At 44.4% G+C, this 20,484-nt stretch overlaps 1 protein-coding gene across 1 annotated transcript in view; it reads right to left on the bottom strand.

The window, feature by feature from the left end:
• Positions 1–20,484, bottom strand: part of ITPR1 (inositol 1,4,5-trisphosphate receptor type 1) — a 319,709-nt gene that overhangs the window by 26,577 nt on the left and 272,648 nt on the right. Inside the window, exons 51-56 of the mRNA XM_061197169.1 lie at positions 15,877–16,052; positions 11,257–11,421; positions 5,709–5,904; positions 4,266–4,358; positions 2,937–3,076; positions 2,189–2,354 (exon numbers count right to left, since the gene is read on the bottom strand). Coding sequence (XP_061053152.1) covers positions 2,189–2,354; positions 2,937–3,076; positions 4,266–4,358; positions 5,709–5,904; positions 11,257–11,421; positions 15,877–16,052 — 936 coding nt within the window. The remainder of the gene's footprint in view (positions 1–2,188; positions 2,355–2,936; positions 3,077–4,265; positions 4,359–5,708; positions 5,905–11,256; positions 11,422–15,876; positions 16,053–20,484) is intronic.

Below are 20,484 nucleotides of genomic sequence, written 5' to 3'. Positions count from 1 at the left end.
GAGGTATGGGTGTGAACTCATCCTTTTTCATGTGTTTATAAAATAGATAGAGAACTGTGTGGATACACGTGTCCTCTAGATCTGTGCCCTAATTAGCCCTGGGAGCAGTGACACACCAAGAGGAATGAGCACACCCAGTCACCAGATCTTGGCTTCTAAATACCAGTCCCCACTAAACAGAACCAGAGCTCTTTGGAGAAATGGCTGACACCAGGGCTGGGTCAGGGAAGATACAAGGTGAGCTTGCATCTAGAATATCTCATGGTGCTAAAAAAGTAAGAAAGTCCATAATAAATGATGGTGACATGGCAAAAACACAGAAGCCAGCTTTGAAGGGGCTCTCAAAATCTGGGGCAATCTGAGTATCAGAATAAATTATGACAGTAAAGGATTATATAACCCATTGAATTAACTAAAAATACACAAATCCATTGTGTTACAAATACAAAAGTACAAATATACACAGGGAAAAGAGAAAGTTATTTCTTAAAGTAAAAAGCCAATTAACAAATGTAGAAAGAACAAGAAAGTAAGAAAATCATCATTTGGCAAACATCACAATCACAGACTCAGGAAAAAACTGGATGCAAAAACTGGTGAGTTAACATTTAATTTGAGAAATAATGGGATATTTATGTTGCCTCAAAGTATCTCCTCATAAAATGGTTCTCAATTACAAAGAGCAGAAAAGTAACTTCAGTGGAGAAACAGGGCAATTACCAGCTTAACCAAGGGATCAGAGTTAATACAACCAGTTATAAGATGAACTGGCATCATGTACCTCCTGATATGATGCACTGAGGAGAATACAGCATTTCTTTGATGTTCCTATAAAAAAAATGCATAATCTCAATCTTACCATGAGGAAACATCAGAAAATCCCAAACCAAGGGACATGCTACAAGACAACTAACTTTTATATTCTTCAAAAATGTCAATGGACTGAATTCAACACATGACCTGGGACTATCATTTGCTATAAAGGACATTATTGGGATAAAGTGTGAACTTTGACTAGGATCTGTAGATCTGTAGATGAAGTAAGAGTATTACATCCTTGTTAATTTCCCAATTTTGATAATTATATTGCATCTATATAAGAGAAGGGTCCTATCTTTAGGAAATATATAGTATTGAAATAGGGATAAAGGGGCATTGTGCCAGCCACTCTCAAACTGTTCAGAAAAATAGTGTGTGTGTGAATAAAGAAAATGAAGGAAAACTTGAACATGTGAGGAACTGGAGTAAAGAGTATATAGAAATTCTTTGTACTATTCTTATGACTTCTGTAACTGGAATTCTGTCAAAATGAAAAGTTTTAAATGGTTTTAAGGGGGCAAAAAGCTAAGATCTTAAGTTTTGAAATGGAAAAATGATCATTCTTTGAGTAGACACACCAGTAGGAAATTTATGTATTTAGTAACTACATTATGAACAATCCTGAAATGACTACTCAGCTCCCAGATTCCTACACGATTAATCTGCATTTACATGTATTTCCTTGTAGTTATACTGAAAATGATATCTTTGGTACCCCATGCACCTCCCTTATGTAGCCGTTTACTACTTATCATTAAGTGCCTACACAGTGCACGTGCTATGCTAGGCATGTTTCATAAACTAGCTCTCCTAAGTCCCAAGATAAGGCAGAGAAGTACATATTATTGTACCCATTTTACCGATGAACAATAAAGGTTGAGAGAAGTGAAGTGACTATACCATGGTTACACAGCTAAGTGGCAGAGGTTTAATCAGAAACCAGGTCTGACTCCCAAGCCCAAGCTCTGAACATTTGCACTATATGCTCTTAGAGGACTCTATTTCCACTGAACACCTGTTACCATCTGCAGTAAAGACATCCACAGGCTGGAGGTGGACGAAAGATCTCCATTCTAGTTACTTAGAATGGGAACAAGAGACGCTCTGGCAGCCCAACAACCACGAGACCCTGAGACACATACATTTCAAATGATGTGCCACGATGTTTCTGCTAGCCCAAACTTCATTTCTTAAAACCAACTGGCAAGTGCTGCACTAAGTCCGTGGGCACTCCAGATACTCCCCAGCAGAACGGATCAGAGGCCCGCTCAGTGCCAAGGGCAGGGACGCTGGAGAACAGCAGCGGCCCTTCCCACGGAGAGTCTGGGCACCCCCAGCCCCGCGGCAAAAACCAGGCTGCACCACTCACCGCAGATAAAGCACGTGGTCTTTAAGATCTCCTCTTTCTTCTGCTTTTCACTCCTCAGATCGGCAAAGGTGTCAATGATGACCCCGAAAATCAGATTAAGGACAATGATGATGACCATGAAGAAGAACAAGAGGTCATAGATCACTCGAGCAGCAAAGAGGGGCTCCTGGAAAAGAGGCGCCTCTGTCAGCGGATTACCCCCTCTCCCCAGCACTTGGGTCTGCAGGGCTCGGGGCAGAAGGAGGGGACTTGATGCATCCAAGTCAGATGTCCCAGCCCTCCTGGCCCACCCCAACCCCCAGCAGCGCCGTGTGCTTCGTTCGGCACGGCGTTACATTGGGCGCCAAAGTGTAAAAGCCACAAATGCGGCTCTCTTCACACCCGCTGTGTATACTGTGAGTTCTCCAAGTGTCACGTGGCACGTGCCCGAGAGCAGCCTCCTGGGATCTAAGGGGTTTACAAATGTGTTCATGCAGGCCAGACCTGGCCCCCGAAGGAAGGAATGGCTTAAATACACGGAGAGGAGAGCAGAAGCTGCCCCCTTCCGCGCCGGGGCTTCCTCCCAGGGCTGCAACTCGAGGGTGACCGGAGAGGAAAGCAGCCCTAAGCAGCTGGTCCCGCACGCATGTCGACTCATCACCGCTCCCAGCTCTGCCTCTGTGTCTTCGGTTTACACTGGAGCCCACTGCGTTGTGCTCTCACCACCCACCCTGCCCCCCTGCTCTTCCTTCCCCTGGGGCGCAGCTACCTCTTTGGACGGCTTCCTGAGCACATCTCCCACTCCGCCCCCGCTCCGCAGCCCGTGACTCAGCACCGTGACGATGCACATCAGGAGCGTCTCACACGTGTGCTCTTTATCCTGCTCCGTCTCCTCTGCAGGGACCCGCTCTGCGAACACGCCAAGTCGTGAGAGATTCGAAACGTGAGGGAAAAGAGATACCGGGATTTGGAGATCAGGATTCCTGAATGCCATCTCACCAGCTGACAGACAGGAGCCAGAAAGAATAAAAGAAAGGAATCGAGCATCCAAAGCTTTCTTTTTCATCACTGTTTTCATCACTAAACCTTGCTAATTTCTCAAGCCCAGAACTGCCCTTCCCTCTATTAAATCTAAAATATTCCCTATCGTTTTCAGATTTTAAACTACAGTGTCAGCTCTGACCAGGCGCTTGACCTTAGGTAAGTCGCTCAGTACTCTGAGTGATAAGCATCTCTTCTCTCAGCTCAGGGCCCAGGTTCCTCACCAGGGAAGTTGTAGGGCTAAATCCAGCAACATTTTTACAGTTGGTCCTCTGAAGAAATCGCTTTAAACTGGAAACTGTCCATTCTTACTGGTTTTTGGAGGAAGAACTTGCTGACTGCCCTGTTCTTTTCTCCAGCTGCAGTGAGAATGGCCTTGCAAAAACACCTATCTCATCATATCGCTCCCCTTTCCACAACCTGGATCATCCTTTAAGGAAGCTTTGACCCCCTTAGCCTGACATGTAAGACCCTTCATGATCTGGCCCTTTGTTGACCTCTCTGGCTTCACTTCTTCCTGCTCTATGATCGTTGTCTCCCTAAACATGCTGTATTCTACGTCCAAGCCTTTAGGCATGCTGTTCCCTCCAACAGGAATACCGACCCCTCCTCCTTCGCCCAAGATTCTACTGTTTTCGTTTAGCTGTCACCTCCTGGGTGATAACTCTTACTCCAGTCTTAGGCTGGGTGCCTATCTTCTATATTCCATCCTTATTCTCAGCACTTAGCATCCTCTCTAGTAATCCCCTCTTGGCCCACCTCCCTCTCCCCCCGCCCCGAGCCTGCCACTATAGTATTATATCTTAGAGTACAACACAGTCCCTGGCAAATAGTGGGCACTCAGTAAATACTGGCTGAATCCATGAAGCAGCTATTTTCTTCCCATATAGCCTTCTTTCCCCCGCTTCATCCCCCTCCTCTCTCCCAGCCCTTCCTCTTTGCTACTGGCCTTACTTCTGAGCAGTGAGTCTGCTTTCATCTGCTTCCAATGTCATGTGCACCATCTAAACCTCTGGGGGGAGCCTGGCACTAACATGGTAACGCTGCGAGGTCCTACCTTCTTTGGGTGCCGGAGAGGAGCAGTTCTCCCCAGTCTCCACCCTACACACGTCAGAGTACAGGAACTCGCTTGCCAAACTCTCACTGGCTTCTGGAGAGAGAAGGAAATTTTATGATGAACAATCTGGCAACATATGGTTAAAATGTTTGAAGTCCCCAATTCACGGCTGATTAAACAATTCTTTACATAAATAACACCCGACAAGCCTGCATATAAATTCAAAGCAGAGATGCAATTTACACTTTCATTTGGTGATCTGTATGGGAAAAAAGCCAGAAATGTCAATTCCTGTAAGCTTACTAGAAATATCGCACTTAAATAGCACCTCTCCAACTTTAAAGACAAACAGCTGAAACTCTTCGACAAATACTACTGAACATACAGACTCCAGCAAGATTTATACCAAGTCTGCATGAGAAGCAGGCGTGGAAATCTGAGGTCCAGATCAGTTTAGTTCAAAACCCTAAGATGGTTGGCAGTGAATGCCATTTTTAGTGTCAACTTGGAGGCTGGAGTTACATGCCAAGAATGCAGCATTTGGGAGGGAGAAAAAGGCTGCCTGGCTTAGTTACAATTCTAGTTTGTTCCTTGGACTCAGGGCGCCTGGCTACCAGATGAAAAACCAGTAATATTTCACTTACTAGTGTCAAGTATTTTAATTGAGGGAAAAGGCACTTGGGTATCACTCAAGAATATGTATCTCTCTCTCAAAAGAGGAAATCTCTTCTGTTTTTTCTATAAATTAAAATCATATAAGCTCACTGTAAAACTTGCACACTGTTAAAAAAAAAAAAAAAAAAAAAAAAGCCCCAGAGACAGCCACTGATTGCAGTTTGGGGGTATATTCTTCCATATTTTATAAGACATATGAGCTTTTTAATTAAAAATAAAAATCTACACAGATCCTATTGTAGTTATTCTTCTGCAATTTCCTACCATATCTTGGGTACTTTTCCATGAAGGTTTATAAAGAGGTACCATATCTGCAGGGTTCACCACAGCATGCATGAACCACACTCTAATGAAACACTCCCTTACGTTGAGATTGCTTCCAATTTCACACTGCAATGAACATACTTCCGTACACATCTGTTTCTACATTTTTTTTTTAAAGGATAAATTCCTAGAAGTAGATTTACCAAGCCAGAGGGATGCATACTCCTATGCTTTCAATATACATGGTCAAACTGTTTTATGAAAATGTTGTACTAGTTTAAAATAGGACTTTAGTAAATAAATTCAACGTAGCATCTGGACACTCACACTTAGCACTGACACATCATACCGCCCTTTGAATGAAGTGAAAACTAAGCCCTGTATTCAGTTCACACTCTGAGCGTTAGGGAGATACCTACACTGCCAAAGTCATCATTTTTAGTTCAGTTGTAATCAGGAAATACTCTTTTAACATTAAAAAAGCTCAGAAGATCCCAAACCCACCTGGAAGAGCGGTTTCATTGGGCAGCCTATCTACTTCCAAGATGAAGTCATCCTTGAAGAAAAGGTAGCCCACTATTGAGAACAGGTAAACCAGGATCAAAGCCAGGACCGCCGTCAAGATGATGGACCGTCCGTTGCGAGTGACGCTTTTAATGACATTAAGCAGAGTCTCTTCTCTGTACACTAAGTCAAAAAGCTTTAAAAACAAACGAAAGGACGACAATGGGACAATTTTAAGAAGCCTCTATATTAGGTGGATATCCATATCCCCTAATGACAACTTGATTTATAAAGAATTTACCCTTCTGGAAACTCAAAAGCATTGTACTCTTAACGTGTTACACTTGCCTGTCTTAACAGTGAAAACCGAGATGGTAAAAATAAGGAAAAACAAATACAGACAAGGAGGGTGGGAAACAAGAGCAATTTCAAGTTGTTTACATGCAGCTTAGAGGTCTTGGGAATAGAGAAAATACAGGCTGTACCAGTGAGCTGCAGAGGACAAGGGGGACGAAAGGGATGAGGGTCCTGGTATTCATTTAGGGATTATCCACTGAGCTTCTATTAAGGGCCAGCCACTCTGGACATGGGACTGGCTGACCTGCAATGGGCCAGGCCAGGGAGCAGGGACTCTGGAGTGGACAGAGGTTCAAACCTCAGCTCAACCGCTCGCTGCCACCAGGACCAGGTACTACCCCCTTCCTCTCGGAGCCTCAGTTTCATCATTTGCAGACTGGAGGAGAGAGACTTATTGTAAAGAATAAATAGACAATGTATATAGAGTGCTTAGCAGACAGTCATGCTTCTGTGCTGAGTAAGTCCACAGTCGATGGTAATTATCATTAAATTCCTGACGAAGAGACTGGGCCAAGGTCACACAGATAGTACACAGCAGGGACGCTGGCGGTGGTAGCACGCCAGGAAGCCTAAACCCTTCCTATGGCCCTGGTCGGGGCAGAGACGCCCTGCGGTTCACAGCGGGTTCACTATCTTGGTGCGCCCTCTGTCCAAGGCGCCTGCGCTTTGCAAGAACTTGGCTTCATGAGAAATGGAGGCTCCCTGGAGGTACTTAGAGGTATGGGAGACCAGCAGCTGGTTTTCTAAGAACTACAATCTCAGATATTTGGCTGGAGGGATGGCGGAGAGCCATGAGAGAAGAGATGCACGGCGTTATTCTGGACCTGGGGGGGCTAGCTTTAATATGGCCTCTGTGTGGACATCTGATCCTGTCCTGAAGGTCCTGCTTCCACCGTGGCTTTGGGGAATGACTGTGCACAGCCAAGTGAGTCAGGGGACAAGGGTGTGAATCCTGACTCTGCTTCTAATTTGTTGCAAGCTGTTGATCGGGCCATGAGACCTCTCTGGACCTCAGTTTCTGCATTGGTAAAATCAGTGGACTGAACTAGCTCGTCTCTGAGTCCCTTCCAATTTAGAATTTTACGTCTGAGTTCATTTGCTGCCCAATTAGCCCCTCTGCCTCCATAAGGCCAGTCTGTGTCCTGAGACCAGTGTGAAGGGCACCGGGTAAAGGAGGACACTTAAAAGGAAGCAAGGAAGAGGCGTTTATTCGATATAAGAGTACAAAGGCTAATGTTGCTGTTAATGTTGGTTAAATATTTTCCAGCAACCCACACCATGAAGCAGCAAGGAAGAGCAACTTCAGACAACAAATGACACTTGTTTTCTGGGGCTAAGAACTGTAGAGATTATACAGCCCCCAAATCACTGAAATGACAAGTCACTTTTTCCTTTTCATTTATCTATAATTTCTGATTTTAAAACAATGGACATACATCACTTGATAATAAGGAAAAACTTTCTTCTAATTAGAAAATTAGACAAGTTCAATGGAGAAAACTTTGAAAACACAAAAAAGCACAAAGAAAAAACAAAAATCACTAATAACCCCAATATCTATAGACATTTACTCAACAATTCTTTCCTTCTGACCTTACTACATAATTGAAAAAAGTGTAACGTATGCATACATATTTTCACAAAAATATTACGCCTTAAGCTGGCATATAGTCCGCTTGCTTGGTAAAAAGAATCATGAACATTTTCATGTCAAAAGGATCACCTAGTTAAAGTACCTGCCTGGATGATAGCCTGATTGACAAACTCAGAATCTCTGTGAGGGTGTGATCAAAATAGATATTTTTTCAAATCTAAGTAAATAACTATCATCACAGCTCTGGTTAAAAATAAGCAGTGGTCTGATTTTCTGGATAATACCTTTTCTCTCTTCCTTCTGGTACTTTCACTCATTTTAGACTAGAGATTATTCGAATATGGTCCTGAGGTATTTATAGTCTCTTGAATTTGGGCAATATAGCTGCCACCTGTGTCTATATTTAATAAAAAGAACAATTAGATCTATTTGGATTTCTGAGAGCTTTTTCATTTTATGTCCATGGATCTTTGTTAAGGAAAGTTTTCCTTCATTATGTTTTTAAGCTTTGTTTCTGTTATAATTTTTTCTGAGGAAAAAAATAATAAACCTTACATCAGTTTCAAAAAAAAAAAAAAAAAAGATCACCTAGTATTCCAGTATATGGAAAAACCACAGTCTACTCAACCAATATCTTTTCCTTTTTTAAATAGTCAAGATGTTTTCAATTATATATCATTAAAAGTAATGCTGTGATGAACACCTCTGCATGTGCCTGTATATATACCTGTCCAGTTATTTCTTTTTGTCAAGTTTCCAGAAATGGAGCTGTTGGGTCAAATGTTATAACACACAATATCGCTCCACTGCTTTCCGGAAAGGCTGTACCAATTTATCCTTAGCACTGTTAGAGAACGAGGCTCATTTTAGCGCACTCTCACTAGAAGTGGGCACGATCATGCTTCTGAACCTTTCCCAACATTACAGGTACAACACGGGATCACGCTCGTGTGTTAATCAGTATGTCACTGTTTGACATTAGAACACTTCCACGTTTACTCTGAATTTCTCCTTTTCTTACCTGCCTGCTAACGAACTTTGCACACTTTCATCTTGGGATGTTAATAGTTTGCTAAGGGCACAACTTGAAGGCAGGTTTGGGACCGGGTTCAGCCAGTCTCGGGGTGAACTTCAGTTAGGCCACAGTCGCCCACTCTGCCTTTCCGCCCTGCGGGTGTAGAGCTTTCACGTGACGTGTGGGTTTTCCCTGCTAGAGGTCTCTCTCCAATTCCTTCCTGTCACAGGCTGTCCTCATTTGTGGAATAATGTGAACGGTTTCAGTATTTTGTCTGTGGTTCCCAACAGACACGTTAAATACTGCTTTTGACACCACAAGGAACACATCACTTGAAGTCACAGAAAGTCAAGGCCCAGATGGCTTAGAAACCCTGCAGAAGCGTCCAACCCCGGTCTCACTGGACCCTGGTCAGTCCTTCTCAAAGTGCACTGAGCCGAGGTAGCATCACCAGGAGCTCTGAGCTCCTCTGACCCTTCTGTGACAGGTGAGGGATGGCAAGGCAGGCATGCAGACTGCAATGCGAAATACCGGTTTCACCGGAGCAGGGACTTTTTCACAGGCTCAAATGAAAGGCAGCTCAGGGCCGTGCTTAAGCACTTAGACCCGGGAGTCAACAGAGCTGCGTCGCTATCGTGGCCTCTGCCCCTGACTTGCGGTGAGACTCTGGGCAGGTGACCTGCCTCACCAGGTTCCACCTCGCCAGTGGTAATTTGCAGAGTTCGTCAGCCTCAAAGGCGGTCGTGAGAGGGGACAGAAAGAGCACACAGGGAACGGTCAGTGAGTGACAGTAACTGTTCTTTTCTACACTGTGAGGCCCGTGAGGGCTGGGACGACACTGCCTCGTCTCACCATGACACCCACCGCGTCTAGTTCTGGCACCAGCTGGCACTGCCAATGACCAAAAGAAGAGGATGTGATGAACAGAAAAGGAAACAGAGCCAACGGGATGTAGATGGTCGGAAAAGTCATTCTCTGCCAAGGCGAGATGGCACTGTCTAAAGGGGACTCCCCTACCTCGTGGGAGAGACCCCTCAGCAGGGGTGGGAGAGACCCCGACTCAACTCTGCCTCCGCACTGAGAGAGGACAGGAATTTGTCAGGTTCCGGACTTGGGTTTCCCAGACTCACAAACAGGAACCCCACCCAGGGGTGTTATTGCATGAGACAAAAAGGCTTAGAAATATACACAGAGCTCTAAAGATCTCTGATAGAGAGTGACCAAAATAGGGCACGTAATGGCCATCACAGTGTATCCAGAGACCTCTTTGCCTAAAACCTCAAAGTACGGCCAGACCTATTTTAAAATGAGGGCAACGAATCCATATCCATAGCCCTCAGCCTGCCAACATCCACCACTAATGGAAGGAGCTAATCCTGGAGGCCTAGATGGTGCATTCTTTATGGTGTTTGGATGGGAGAGGGGAGACGGGATGACAGAGACGGTAATAACAGCCGGCCATCGCTCAGCATTTCTGTGGCGGTGCTGTTCTCAGACCCTGACGCGTGAAGTAGCAAAAAATCCCTATGATGGCCCTGCCAGGAAATGGACTGTTCTCCCCATTTCGTAGATGGGGAAACTGAGGCCCAGCACAGTTAAGTCACCAGCCCGGAGACCACATGGACGGCAACTCCTGGAAGTGTCTTCCTTGCCCTGCTTTTTGCAAGTAAATCCCTCGTCGTTTCTTTTTTTTGGCTGCACCTCGCGGTTTGCGGGATCTTAGTTCCCCAACCAGGGATCGGACCTGCACCCTTGGCAATGAAAGTGCAGAGTCCTATCCATTGGACTGCCAGGGTATACCCAAGTCCCTTGTCTTAAGTCAACACTTAGGCCTTGATCATTTTTTATCATCAGAAACATTCTAATACTTCTTCTATTCCCTTTATGGACGGTTTTGCTCGCAGAAAGGTCAATTTTACGCTTCCTGTCATTTGACATAGGTACAATGAAGTGGTTTTTTATCTACAACTCTACAGGTCAAGATTCCCTGTAATGACAGGAGAATAAGCAGATAGAGGTCTGTCATTTAAAAACCTGCTCAGGAGGAGAATAATGGAAAATCAAGACATTTAAGCACTCGGCTCAGACTGGAACACAACTTCTTCTGAAAAGGTCTCCTGGATCAATAAATCTATCAAGCTCACTGTCATGGGTCTTGGGTCTTTGAAAATAGCTCCTGCTCTTGTTGGCACTACATGTTTTCACTGGAAAATGGATCCCATGAGAACTGTCAGAAGGTGACAGTCGCAAAAACATTCTTCTTGTAAGTGCTGGCTGAGGCCAAGAAATAAGACAAACAAAGGTGCACATGGAGGCAACATCTCCTGATCCAGATGGTGGGCATCATCTGTCATCATGATCACGCAGTGTGATCGTGCACCTCCTGGGCTCCTGAGAGCTGACCTGCTCCCTGGGTAGCTTTCCTCTCCAGATGCCCCAAACGCTGCGTACAGCACGGGCTAGGACCTCGTTAGACCAGGCACACCAGTCACCATGAAAAGTAGGGGTCTGTGAGGGGAGGAAGGACAGAGGATGCTCTCCTAGCTGCCCACATGTAAAATCTTTCAACACCAGCAACTCACCAGCAAACTGTAGAAGAATTCATGGACGAAGAGCCCCATGGCGCAGATCAGCAGATACAGCAAATGATAAAGGAACTCAACATCCAGAACCATGGCTCGGTAGCCTCTGGTGAATGTTCCACAGTTGCCCACAAAGCTCATCAGAAAGATGATTTTATTGCAGACCTGACAACAATGACAGCAACAGTCAGATAAGCACGGACCATGGCGAACTCGAGACTCTTCACAAGAGCCGAGGGCAGTTTGCTCCCAAGCGTCTCTCGGCGCCTGTGCCCAAACAAAAGCTTCCTTTTGCACCCAGGGCCCACCGAACGCCGAGAACTGTTCTGCGGATCAAAGTCATTTCATTACTTTGCTTTTCAGGCATATTGCAAGTTAATGTGACAGTCAAATAACTTCATGTGCAACACTAATCAAGTGGCATTTGTAAGTGACAAAAACAAAATTAACACATACTGAAATTATGATTTTCAAGATGAGATATGAATCATTTCTAACATCCTTACATGAGTTAGTCAAACACAGAAGTCACCTCAATCCACGAACCCTGTGATCAGCATGATGAAAAGTGTTTTCTAACTTTCTGTTACGTTCTAGGCATTAGAGGGTTGCAATTTAATGAGAAGCAGCCAGTTCCTGTCACCCATTGCTCCTAATTTTACAGGGAAAATGAGAATTCTCTTGGGGTGGGCAGGGGAAAGTAAGTGACTTCAGGATGAGCTCTATTCCCCTGCCCCCCTTTCTGGGAATAACTTTTTTTTTTTTTTGGTGAGGAAAGTTATATTGTGGTATTCATTTTGTAATTCATATACATATCAAATCAAAATGTTGTACACCTAAAACTAATACAATATTATATGTCAATTACATCTCAATAAAAAGTTAAAAAACAATATATGAAAAGTATGTAACCTTATTAATAAGCAAAGAAATGTGATTTTCCTGATTTCTTCCTTTTCATAAACTCATATTTCATTGAAATAGTCAAATATACATGGTTAAAGTAATAGCATTTTTTTCCAATAGCATGAAAGAGTATAAAGAATAAAGGTAAGTCTCCCTCCCAACCTACACTATCAGATCCCCCCACTCTCCAAGAAGACTACTCTTATCCCCCAGAAGAAGCCACACTGGGACCTCGTAAAGTACCAACGTTTGGCCCTTCTTGGGTTGGGAATAACTTCTATTTTTCCTCTGGGCATCCATCCCTTCCCATGTATCGGTCCTTGAGGTCTGGGTGGGGCTCCATCCTGGCCAGTCGGAATTATGGCAATCCCCTGGCAACGACTGGTTCAGGGATAGGCACGTGACCAAATGGAGTCAATGACACCCACTGAGATCCTTCCTGGGACTGCAGCGTGAGACAATTTTGTTCTTTACCTCTGACCTTGGACCTGACAGAAAGTGAGCTCTGAGGCTGCTGGCATCCATCCTGCGTTACCATGGAGCCCAAGGGTACCACCAGCGCAGAACCAAAAGAGAGGAACTGAGCCCTGATGCTACTGTCCAGCCTCCTGAATTCAGCTACACCTGAAGCCAGGCGCTAGATTCTCAGGCACATTTTCTCCTTTGCTTATATTAGCGTGGATTAGGTTTTCTGACCCCTGCAACTGAAGGCTGACCTACTGTATAACAGAGTCCCACCTTTGAGAGAAACCCCATGCCTGAAGTCTGCCTATAGCAATATGCTGCTAGAAAAACCTGAATCAGGAGAAAGGTGGAGAGAATGCGCTTCGGCTGCACTTGGTAAAACCATCTCCTGCTACCCGAGCTAGCTTGGCCACAGGTGCTGGGGAAGCGGTGCCAGTTAATCTGGTGGGTCAGTGCAAGCGAGCTTCTCGGCAATCAGATAAGGGGGGAAGCCAACACCCACGGAGAAGGTTCGGCTTTCTCAGACAGGCTAACCTTTCAATCCACCAGGTCTTTTTCTTCTAATATTCTAACCTTTGCCAGTGTAGGATCTTTTTTAGGGGGAGAAAGCATCATTCATTCTGAAAGAACTGTGTTGCTGGGGTTTCAGAGAGGAAGAAAAGAAAAAAAAGGTCACGCTCTGGTCGACATTCCAGGACCTCACACAAGCCCAGGCACCTGCGGTATTAACAACAGAGCAATCCACTTCACCTGAGTCCACTCTGCCCTTTAACTTCTGCCCCCGTCTTCTCTGTCGCTTCACTAGCAACTGTCTCCTATTCATGGTCTTAGTCTGCTGTCCCCACTTCCTACGGATCCCACTTTGGTTAGTGTCAGATGTGGCTTTTGGTCCCAGCTCTCTACTGCAGCGGCTCTCCCCACGTCCCCAGCGATTCTCCAGGGCACACACAGACGTCTTGCCCTGTCCACTCCTAGCACCCAACCCCAGCTCCTGCAGCACCCTTCTCACCACCCTCCCTACACGTGGCTGCCAGGATACCACCCTGGGCTGCTTCCCCAGCTCTCAGATCTCCAACATTCCTTTGCCGTGTGCCCACAGCTGCTATTTCTTCTCCCATTGCTCCATGTGAACGGTCCTCTTTTTTTATCCCCTCTAAATAATTGTTTACTGTTTCAGCTTTTCCCCCCGCAGCTAATGGTATTATGAATGGTCATTAGTTATCCAAATGGAGTCTTTCCCCCAACTGATTTACGTTAAAGAGAAAACTATGGAATGACCAAAGGCCAGAGAAACAAAAGAATTAACTCGCAGAAGACAACCTCTGAAATACTGAGTGTTTTTTCCTTTTATTTATTTGTTTCTCCTGTATTTCTTTCTTAAAAAGCTTCCTCTCACTGGAAGTGAAGCCTGCATTTCGTGCTTCAACGCTGATGTGGCTCTGTCACTCTGGTCATGCATTTCCAAACATCAGGCCCAACATTAATAGCTTGTCTTGTTACCTCAAGCCCAGTGAGCCAACAATTTTGGTCTATTTTCACCCTGAAAACCAGGTCTTGCATGACTTCGTTTTAGCTGGAGGCATCATTCTTCGCCCAGCCTCCCGTGACTAAACATTTGGAGTCATACTTGCCTCCCTCATCACCCAATCAAGACAGTAATACCTTCTTTGCCTGGAGAAAAGGACCCAGTCCAAGCCCTGCACTGCTTTCAGGCTTAAGGCTCAGACCCTACGCCCACCATGTGTCACTGTTCCCTCCGAAGCTCTGACATCTGTACCTTCCTTCTTCTCCGTTATGACCAAGACGCAGGCTTGTCACACGTAATCGAAAGCCCTGCTAGAGGCCCTAAGTGGTCCCCCACCCCCCGTGCTCAAATCCGTGTATATTCATGCCACTACCAAGGGAATTTTCTCAACCACTGAATTGCTCAAAAACCCTGAATCATTTCCCACTATTGGGAATAGAATTTCCCAACCTATATTCTATACAACACTAATTCCAAGTGATACTTTACAGAAAATGTGGGCAAATAAGTTCGGGAAACACGAATACCCGGTGTCCCTTTCTTACAGATTCATAACCCGTATCAGCATGTTAAAGTCTCAGAAATGCTGCCGTGAAAAACCTTTCATGTTGCTTAACCCAGCATTTCGCACATTGATTTGACCAAGGAACGCTATTTTCACCTAAGATTTATCAACTTGGAACACGCTGACCTGGAGGATGAAGCCCCAGTGCGTCTTCCTGAAATTCAGGGCCCAGGTTCCTTGTACAGGATCAGGCCCTACATGTCAGTACATGAGCCACAGAGGAGGCGAAACTCAACGGCTGGTCGTCTCCTGAAAAGGTCCGGGCTTCCCTCGCTGCTGTGGCCTATGGGGAAGATGCTTCTCTCAATCCCTGCTTCCTGGCCCCATTGTCTCCATTCTTTAAGACAAGACTTCAGCCCTGTCTTCCTTCTCCCCTAGCGCCCTTGCTGCCTCTGCCATCTGAACAGCCATTTGGGGACATTTATGATTGCCCTCAATTACTGGATTCACCTTTTTTGCAATATCACTTCCATTTTTGAACAGTGACCTTAGCTTCCTTATACACTCAGGGCAGAAACCTCTGGAAGGCAGTTTTAGATCCCCACATGTCCCAATTCGTTCCTTTTTTTCACCAGGAAACCTCTCCCATTTATGGCTTTATATCAGTTGTGTCCATTTCCTAGGAATTCCACAGATGGAGTTGGCACCTACCCGTCCACAGCGGTGAAATAGCATTTCCAAATGTCACTACTGACTTTGAGGTAACTCTCCTTGATTCTTTTCTTACCTCTCCACCAGCTCCATCTCTGTCAACAGTTCCTCTTGTTTCTCTGCGGTCCTCACCAGAAGTGGGTGCTGTGTTAACATTCGGTCATTTGACTTACTGGCTAAAATCTCTCATCCTAGCACACCTTTGACCTGATTGGCAAAACTAACCCAGACCTCAACTTCTCTCCCTTTGTCTGCCTAATTCTGAGAGGAATATTCCCTGAAAACGAGACTGTCGGTGCCCAGAGAGTACGTTAAGAGGTTCACCGTCCTGTGAGAAGGGGAAGAGGGAGACGGCCACCTGCAGCTCTCCTTTGCTTCTGCTATTTTAAGAGTTGACCCAGATAATATTTTTCTGCGCTGGAAGCACAGGCCAAGATTCTGGGGAGGATGGAAGGCATTCCTACTTGTATGTAAACAAAACCGTGGCGATGAAGGTATTCATACTTACGTTGAAAGCTCCCAGAAGAAACAACGTGGGTTGTAAGCCGACCGAAAATATCAACCGGAGAATTGTGGAAGCGATTAAGGCCCGGATGCCGTGGGGCTTGGGGAGGGCAATGACAATGGCCAGAGATATGAGCATGGCTGTCCACAGCAGCCCTGACCAGTGTGGCTCCAGGGTTCCTGGAAGGACAAGGCAGGGCTCTCAGAGATCAGAGCTTTCACCGGGTACAGGTGACAGACCAAAACAGGTTTAACGTCATTTTCTTCAACCACCTCTCTGGCCTTGTATGTCCCAACCCTCACGTCCAGTTCTCTGCCCCAGACGTAACCCATCACATCCATGTTTTCTTACCTGCAAGCCTTCTACTGATACGTGTTCCTTCTACCTGGGAAATTCTCTCCCTTTCCCATTCACGTTAAGTCTTAGCTTAGACGTCACCTCTTCTAGGAAGTCTCCTCCACGCCCTTCCTCCTCACAAAACATGCCAGGTGCTCCTTCCTTCTCTGATTCTTGTACCCCTGGTCATCCCTATGGGACACTGTTCTCTAGCAGTCACCGCCCCCTCCCTAAACCCCATCCCCACCAGACTCCAAATTCCCCAAGGGAAGCACTGGGCACCCAGTAGGCAGCCATCAAATGAGTTTGTTCCATAAGCAAAACTCATACATGTGTCACACTTCACTCTTAGGGGAGGCGAGCTGGAAGAATAAACTTCTAATTTCTATTAAAAGTATGCTAAGGAAAATTGCAGGTCCCCTGCCTGCATCAGATTTCTTCAAGGCAAGGAGGAAGGCAACTTCCTTATCATTAGCATCATCCTACAATTAGATTATCCTTGTAGTCAAAGAGCTTATACCAGTTTTTGTCATCTCTTGCTATTGCAAGTTCTATTTAGAGTGTCCCACGAGACGGCTTGGTTATATAACATGAGCCAACAGGGCTAAAAATAAGGTTCTGTAAAACACTCATTAAAAAAAAAAACACCCCTATTTCAAATGCTGTCACATTTTGAGTTTCCTTCAGATGTAAACAAGCAGCACTACATGATTAAGGCCACTTATATAAAGGAGTTTCAATTCTCCAGAACTGCTGGGATTGAAGCACCGCCCGGGAAAGAGGCGCCCTGGCAGGTTCCAGCTCTTCCACGAGCCTGCTGGCTGCCCTAGTTCATTTCGTCCACACCTGCTGAGACTCACTTTCTCTCTGAAAACTATCCCCCTCACCCCAGCCACCTACCTCTTCCCTTTGGATATCCTTCAAAGGTAAACCTGATTAGGAATGGGCACCAAGAGGCAGAAGCTTCTCAGAAATTCAGGAAGAAGTGCATATTGGGGCCTAGGCGTCCCTTGCTGTGCATTTAACAATTGTTAGATATTGTATTAAGCCATTTACGCTGATTATCATTTATTTAACCCTCTTGATCACCCTATAAGGTTGCTGTTATCATCTCCATTTTACTCCAGAGGAAACGGAATCTTGGGTTACGTATCTTGCCTAAGGTGACACAGCATATACCAGGAGTATATACGTCCCTGGAGGAACGGTCCTTAACTATCATTAAAAAAAAAAAAAAAAATCCATCCGTTTTAAGTGCACACTTTGATGACTTCTGGCAGTGTATACAGTCATATGACCTCATGTAACTGCCAACACAATCAAGATATAAACAACTTTATCACCCTAAGAGGTTTCCTTGTGCCCTGTGCAACTGACGCCTTCCCCCATCTCCAATGCCAAGCAAATATGGACCTGCTTTCTACCACTGTAGCTTTGCATTTTCCAGAATTTCATGAAATGGGAAAAATAATCATATTTGTAGGTAGTCTTTTTAATTCTTTCACTTAACAAAATTTTTAAGATCCATTCAGGTTATTGTGTGTATTAATAGTTTATTCTTTCTATTGCTGAGCAGTATTCCGTAATATGAATATACCACCATTGATTTATCCACTTAACAATTAATGGATATTTGGGTTGTTTCCAGTTTGGAGTTGCTACAAATAACGCTACTGGAAACAACCAAGTACAAATCTTGGGGTGGGTGTTATGTTCTCACTTCTCTTGGACAAAAACATGGAAGTAGATTTTGGGATCCTAAGTACATGCTTAACTTTAGAAGACCTAACCATACTGTTTTCCAAACTGATGGTACCATTTTCCCTTCCCATCAGTAATATATGGGAGTTCCACTTGCTCCACATCGTCACCAATACTTGGTATGGTCAGTTTTTCTAATTTTAGCCATTCTAGTAGGTTTCTAGTAACATGTCATGGTGGTTTTCATTTGCATTTCTCTAATAACTACTGATGTTGAATATCTTTTTATGTGCTTCTTGGCCATTCATATGTTCTTTTTTGTGTGAAGTAACTGATCAAATCTTCTGCCCACTGTTTTAATTGGGTAATCTTTTTATTGTTGAGTTGTAAGAGCTCTTTATACATTCTGGATATAAGCCTTTTGTCTGATGTATGATTTGTAACTATTTTCTCCCAGCCTGTGGCTTGCCTTTCATTTTCTTAAGCGCTTGATTATCATCTTAAACTGCTCTTAAGAGCTCAGTGTAATAAATGTGACCAGTACAACACATGTGCTCAAATCCTGAAGGGGACAATATAAAAACCTGCTGTCTTCCCACTATAAAAACAGAGGTGAAAATTAATGCTAGATTCCAAAGAAACAATTATAGAAAGACTTCTTCGAGACAACTGGAGAAACATGAATATGGACAGGCTATGACATGATTTACTGTTAGTTTTGTTAGATATGATAATGGTATGGTGATTATACACATTTTAAAATATTCTTAGAAGTTAGGGATGCACAGTGAAATATCTATGGGCAAAACGACAAGATGTCTAGACTTCTTTAAAATCTTGCAGAAAATACAGTAGGAGTACAAATGAAACAAAACTGGCAAAATGTTGGTAATTGTTAAAGCTGGGCTTATGGGTATATGGCAGTTTATTATACTGTTCTTTCTAATTGTGTATATATTTGAAAATTTCAACAGTAAGAAAGTTTAAAAAGTAGTACTTTATGTGCTTTAATCATCATGCCATGTTTACAAATTCAGTATGAAATCTGAAGATGCCCAATTTTCATGCTTTTCAAAGACTCTGTGACTCATCAGTTCTGAAATAAAGGGGGAAAATGATACTTCTAAAAAGGAGCTTTTAAGGCCACAGTGTCCTTGGCAGCCACAAGCCCTGGAAGTCACAGAGCCACATCGGCACACATAGCAAGGTCATTACACACCTGCAAGAGGGACATTTTGGAAATCCTGGTTTCAGGATTCAACGAGCACAAATATTGCTCTCAAAGAAATACTTTCAGGTAACCAATCAGATTTTGTTTCTAGACAGGGCTAACACAACCCTCTTCTTGAAGATGGTCAACAGTGAGTATAGAAGATGCCCCCGACACATCTTCCAAAAGAAAAAAATAAATCCCTCTGAGTGAGTGGATGTGTTTGAGGTGATCTCAGTCACTGCATAATGGAAAGGGCTTCCTTAGGTTGGATCAACCTTGTTCTCTCCAAGGACATCTAATTACGTTTTCTGTTGAGTCTATCTGCATGAAGTTCTAAAGCCAATGCTGCCAAAACAGAAAGCCTGGACTTCTACAGATCAGCCAGGGCTGATGCCACCTTGAGTGCCACCACTGTAAAGTTGGAAGGACCTTTAAGAAACATCGCATCCAGTAGTTCTTGAACTTAGATGGGCAAGAAACAGGATGCTCCAGGGATCCTGACTAGGTCAGCAACTATCTTCTCCTGATCTCTACAGGAATTTCCAAATCCACACCTAGGTTTCACAACTACTGGCTCAATTTAAGCACCTCTTAACAGAGAGGATAAGGAGAACTAATTGAAGTGGCTCACCCAGAGTCACGTGGCAGGTGAGTGGCAGAGCCAGGCCTAGACACGAAATCTGGACTTTGTAAATCTAGCTGTTCCACTGGATGAGGCTTATCATTGAAGAGGAGAGAGGTGTCAATGAACTGTCCCCAGCACTGGCCTCAAAACTGCCACAAGTGACCAGTGAAGAAAATGGCCAAGATATATTAAAAAAATCAATTTTAAATATTTTTAAAGAAGTGGAGGGTAAAATGAAAACACATCCAAAGTAACAGCTGAAGAATCTGCTATGATGTGCACAACAGCTCCCCAGAGGTGAAAAGAGGCCTGGGCTCTGTCCCCTCCACCTAAGCCCCTGGTTGACCACTTTGCACTCTTACCTCTGCTGACTGGCAGCCTGGTGAAGGCAGACATCCCCCAGGGGGAACACCCTGCAGCCCTGTGAACCTGCCCAACTTTGCAGCCAAGAACACTTATGATTCCTGGTATTGCATTTTAAAGGAAAATGTTCCTTGGGCTTGTGTTTAAGTACTGCTTTTGGGGGGAAAAAATCACTTAAATGGAGCCTTCAACATAGCTTCAGGCCAAACAGAAAAGCTAACGCCTCAAATGAGTAAGTTAGACACATCATAGAACATGTGACCACTTTCAAATCTGACCTTAAATTTACTTCCATTACGTTTATGACATCTGCATTATTAAATCCAGAGCTGAGCCTGGACTTTACCTCTGCACTGTTTCTGTTTTTTTTTTG

The sequence above is a fragment of the Eubalaena glacialis genome, chromosome 7 (genome assembly GCF_028564815.1).
Source record: "Eubalaena glacialis isolate mEubGla1 chromosome 7, mEubGla1.1.hap2.+ XY, whole genome shotgun sequence".
NCBI classification, from domain to species: Eukaryota; Metazoa; Chordata; class Mammalia; order Artiodactyla; family Balaenidae; genus Eubalaena; species Eubalaena glacialis.
This window is presented reverse-complemented; position numbering and strand designations above follow the sequence as displayed.